Raw genomic sequence first — 5452 nt, forward strand, 5'->3', positions numbered from 1 at the left:
CTACTTTGGTCAATTTCGGTTCATTTCAATCCACTTCGGTCATTGAGTCTATTTCATTCCACTTTGCTTCATTTCAGTCCAGTGGGTCTACTTCGGTCCACTTTGGACTATTTCTGTCCACTTCAGTCCATTAGGTCTATTTCGGTCCATTTGATCCATTTTGGTCCAATTCGGTCCATGTCATCCAATCTAATCCATTTTGTGCACTTTTTTTTTTTTTTTTTTTTTTGTGTGGAGAAGAATGTAAGCGTAGTTTTATTAAAGATAGAAAACAAATTAAGACAAGTCGGATTGGAACACAGCATCCAAATCCCCAAGTAGATCTTCTACCCAAACATCAATATCTGCAGTTGAAACTGCTTTCCTAGCTAAACAATGAGTTAATTTATTCCCATCCCGACCAACATGCTGGTAACTACAGTGCCTCAAAGCTGCCCCTAACCTCTTAGTTTCATTGACTACATGGCCATACAAAGTATTGCACCCACCAGAAGCGTTTAAAGCTCTCACAACCCGCAGGCAATCACCCTCCAATATGACATTAAAAAGGCTTAGTTCTCTGGCAAACTCCATAGCTCGTCTGGCAGCCAAGGCTTCAGCTATCTCCACTGTACTGGGTAGACCAATCCTCTGACTCAAGGCAGCAATAACTTGGCCTGAATGATCTCGATACACGACGCCAAGTCCTGCATAGTGCAGCTCTTCAAATAACGCAGCATCAAAATTAGCTTTGTAGGTGCCAGCAGGTGGAGGTGACCAACGAGCTGAAGGACGACGCACAGATTGTTGCTGCTCCTGATCATTGGCATCCAAGAATTCACGGACCATCATTCTCGCACGGTCTTCAATCTCGTGAATCTGCCATGAGGTTTGTCGCACTCTAATCCGATTTCTCCGCTCCCACAAACACCAGCAAATTGTGGCAAACAAAGCCACCTGTAAGCCCGTCCTTTCATTGAACAGATGCTCTAAAAGTTCAACAAATGACCTGCATCCTTTCCGAATCAGAAACTAGAACTCCGGACCTGACATCCAAACAGCCCGAGCTTGATCACAAAGCCACAGGAAATGCAATGTCAACTTCAAGTAATCCCCACACCCCTCACAGACATCATCCACAGGTACATGCTGAGCCTTTAAATTCACCTTTGTAGGAAGCGAGTCCTTTGCAGCACGCCAGATAAAATGCCAGATTTTATTAGGCACCTTCATCTTCCAAATCTTCTTCCACACAGCATGATCATGAACCAACGAGGATGAGCCAGGCGCAAGACAGTCCTCGGCAGCAACAAGAAAGTGATAGGCACTCCGAACACTATATTCACTATCCGCCGTCAACGGCCAAATGAGCACATCCTCCTCCCCAATCGTACAAACCTGAATCTGGCTAACTATCTCAGCTTCCCAAGGCAAAAAACAAAGGGCCAATTTACCCAGGTCCCTGGTTGTTGTGTAGGGAACAAAAAGCTCACTAACCTGATTTACAGAGGTATTGGCTCGAGGAGAAATAATTTTGCTGTGGTGCAGGTCAAGTAGCCACCTATGTCTCCAAATATCAACCAATTCCCCATTCCTAACTCGCCAAATTGCTCCTTTATTTATTACATCACAAGCTTGCAAAATACTCCTCCATGCATAGGAACATTTTGGTGAAATAGGAGCATCAAGAACATAGCCATTTGGAAAATATTTCGCCCTAAATACTTTAAAAAGAAGGGTCTCCTTTTGGTGAATAAGTCGCCACACTTGTTTTGCTAACATTGTGTTATTAAACTTTTGAAGATCCCGAAATCCCATCCCTCTAATTGATTTTGAGGAGCAAAGAGAACTCCACTTTACCCAATGGATTTTCTTCGAGTCACCACTACCCCACCAAAACTTACGAATCATTGCTTCAATATCTTTACATAGACCAACCAGAAGCTTGAAGACACCCATACAGTAGGCCGGTATAGATTGAACCACTGCCTTGATCATCACTTCCTTACCAGCTTGAGACAGAAGCTTTTCCTTCCAACCTTGCATTTTAGCCCAGATCCTTTCTTTAATCTGCGTAAAACAGGCCCTTTTATTTCTACCAACAAAAGATGGCAGCCCCAAGTACTTCTCATAATGCTGGATGGCCGGAACATTAAATGCCACTTTAATAGCCTCTTGAGCTTGTGCATCTGTGTTCTTGCTAAAAAATAAGGTTGTTTCTCCCTGTTAATCATCTGACTCGAAACAGTCTCATACACAGCAAACAACTCTTGGATTTTAGCACATTCCTCCAAGGTAGACCTACAAAAAATCAAAAAATCAATATATCATCTGCAAAAAATAGATGGGTAAGTTTAGGCCCATTTCGACACAAAGAGAACCTGTGGATATCACCATTTGCCGCTGCTTGTCTCAGAAGAGCATTCAGCCCTTTCGCACAAAAAAGGAACAAATAAGGAGAAAGGGGATCCCCTTGACGCAATCCTCTGGAAGGTTTGATCAGACCCTTCGGTTCACCATTCACCATTATAGAATAAGACACTGAGGTAACACATTCCATTATCAAAGCCACCCATAACTCCTGAAAACCCAATTTGAGGAGGATTTGCTCTAGAAAGCACCATTCTACCCTATCATAAGCTTTACTCATATCAAGCTTCATGGCCATAAAACCTTTTTTCCCTGTGCAATTGGACTTCATGTGATGTAGAGATTCAAAAGCAATTAAAATATTATCAGAAATCAATTTGTCTACAATGAAAGCACTCTGAGTCTCTGAAATGATTGAGTTAAGCATGGGCTTAAGGCGGTTAGCAATCACCTTACTAATAATTTTATAAATAACATTGCAGAGACTAATAGGTCTAAAATCAGATACTCTTTCCAGATTGTTAACTTTTGGGATCAAAGCAATAAAAGTATGATTTATAGATTTGAGAATAGACCCAGAATTTAAATAAGATAGCATAGCCTGAGTAACATCCATACCTACTTCAGTCTAGTAGGTCTGAAAGAAAAGAGGTGGCATACCATCCGGTCCTGGAGCTTTTAGCGGGGCCATCTCCCTGATTGCCTGACCGACCTCCTCACTAGAAAAAGGCTTATCAAGATCTGCTCTCATTTCATCAGATACCACAGGTTGAACCCCACTCAAAATTCGATCCAAATCATGAGGGTTAGAAGAAGAGAAGAGGTGAGAATAGAAGTCCACTAGCATGGCCGAAACTACCTCATCCCCTTCTTGCCACACCCCATTCCTATCATGCATCCCCTTAATGAAATTCTTTCTCTTCCTTTGGGTTGCTGTACCATGGAAAAATTTTGTATTGCGATCGCCATGTTGCAACCATGAAACCCTAGCCCGCTGCTGCCACATCTTCTCTTCCTTATCATATAGAACATTCAACTCCCTTTTTAAACAATCCACCTCCTCAAAATTTCCAGACCTGGTCGAATCATCCTCTGCCCTCCATAACCTATCCTTCAACTCCTTTATGCGCTTCTTAACATTGCCAAAGTGCTCTCGACTCCAGACTTTCAAACTTTGTTTACATCTTTTCAGCTTTTATGCAGTAGCAAACATAGGAGTACCATCAGGAGTACAATCCCAAGCTCTAGTGATCACATCACGACATCCAGAATCTAACACCCACATTGCCTCAAAACGAAAAGGCTTTCTATTCCATTTTTTATGCTCTCCACTCGCATCCAAGGATAGGAGGATCGGCCAGTGATCAAAAGTAAAACAATTCAAATGTTTAATCCTCCCAGTAGGAAATCTAGCCAACCACTCATAATTTGCAACCCTTCTATCTAATCTCTCCCATATCAGCTCCCCACCACGTCTTCCATGCCAAGTGAATTCCGGTCCCGAAAATTCTAAGTCTACAAAACCACAATGATCCAAAACCTCTTGAAAATTCTGCATTAAATGGTGAGCTCTAGGTGGTCCACCCCATTTTTCATGTACCTCCAATAACTCATTAAAGTCACCAAAACAACACCAAGGTAGTTGCGGCTTCGAGCCTAGCATCCTTAACATATTCCATCCCTCACTCCTAAGACTAGTATCAGGCTCTCCGTAAAACCCAATCAATCTCCACGCCTGATCTGAACCACCATGAATAATAGAATCTATATGATACTTAGAAAAACTATTAACCCATACATTAACTCCTGCTTTCCAAAGAAGAGTCAAACCACCCCCTCTTTCATCAATAGTTACCGTAAAACACCCATCAAAAGATATCTTATCCCGAACCCATTTCATCTTTTCCTTAGTTGACCATGTTTCTGACAAAAACACAATCATGGGATCTTGTGCTTGTACAATGTCTATAAGCTCTTGAACTGCACGGCGGTTCCCAAGCCCCCTGCAGTTCCATGCTAAGAGTTTCATGGCTATCGGCTGGGCTGCTCAGCAACCTCCACCGTTGAGTTATCAAAACAAATTACCTTCTTCTTTCTGCAATCAGACCCCTCTGCCCATTCCTCTTCTGACTCTGACCTCATGCGCTTAGCTGAACAAGCCGCAATAGGTGCTAAAGTAGCATGTCGTACCACTTGATTGGGCTTGGAATCCCTTAGAATATTTTTGCATGGCTCGGTCTGGGTAAACAAGTTTTTTTAGAAACTTTGCCGAGCCTACCACCTTAGAACCCACCCCTCCTAACTGAGCCTTCAAGTCACACCCTCCACCCTCCCCCACTATATCATATCGTGCCAAATCCTTATCAATAGAGTCCAATTGTGCCTGAAAAACCTGACTGGGTTGCTCCACTATTTTAGTTGGAACTAAGCATTCCATCGAGCTAACAAACTCAGGGCCAACAGTGATAGAATTGAGACCCACTTGCACTTCTACATGTTCGCTCACATTGTCCACTGTATCCCCACCAACATTACCTTGGCCGCTCAGCTCATCAACTTGTACATTACCATCCGAACCAGTCTCCAAATCCACGTGACCTGCTAGGTCAGTCCACCTGTGACTCGGTTCATGCCTAGTATGATCATCTCCCCCTTCCTCATACCCCTCAACACGGACTATTGTCTTCTTTGCAAAATTTGGAGTGGTAGCCCGTAGCCATGATCCAAACTATTGGTCTCCTTCCTTCAAAGTCCCCTTCCTCTTTTGCCATAGAGAGCATTCCCTATCATGATGAGTCAAGTGTCCACACCAATAGCATACATTTGGCAAACACTCGTACTTAAAACTAACCCAACTCTCATCCCCATTACTCAATCCAAGTTTTCGACCTTGGCAAAGCGGTTTTGTGATATCTATAATGACCAGAACTCGCATGAAGTTTCCCCCCACATACTCTTCATCCTCTGCCTCACAGTTGATCATCGTTCCTACCATTGAAACGATATCCTTAGCTACTCCCAAAGTCATACTGTTCAGAGGTAGATCATGGACCTGTATCCAGAAGCTTGCGGATTCGAATACTAGACCCTTCAAATCAGTGTG

The 5452-nt window shown here is 43.0% G+C and overlaps 2 protein-coding genes across 2 annotated transcripts; both read right to left on the bottom strand.

Annotated features, from left to right (window-relative positions):
* Positions 1-276: 276 nt before the first annotated feature.
* On the bottom strand, positions 277-828 carry LOC115959979. The gene has a single exon (XM_031078666.1). It carries the CDS (start codon positions 826-828, stop codon positions 277-279), a length of 552 nt encoding a protein of 183 aa, XP_030934526.1.
* A 183-nt stretch (positions 829-1011) lies between these two features.
* On the bottom strand, positions 1012-4378 carry LOC115959984. Its single transcript, XM_031078673.1, has 5 exons — positions 3571-4378; positions 3010-3513; positions 2361-2661; positions 2236-2280; positions 1012-2179 (listed from the first exon to the last, which is right to left on the bottom strand). Exons 1-5 carry the CDS (start codon positions 4376-4378, stop codon positions 1012-1014), a joined length of 2826 nt encoding a protein of 941 aa, XP_030934533.1.
* Between the last annotated feature and the right edge of the window lie 1074 nt (positions 4379-5452).

Source organism: Quercus lobata, chromosome 9, assembly GCF_001633185.2.
Source record: "Quercus lobata isolate SW786 chromosome 9, ValleyOak3.0 Primary Assembly, whole genome shotgun sequence".
Classification (NCBI taxonomy): Eukaryota; Viridiplantae; Streptophyta; class Magnoliopsida; order Fagales; family Fagaceae; genus Quercus; species Quercus lobata.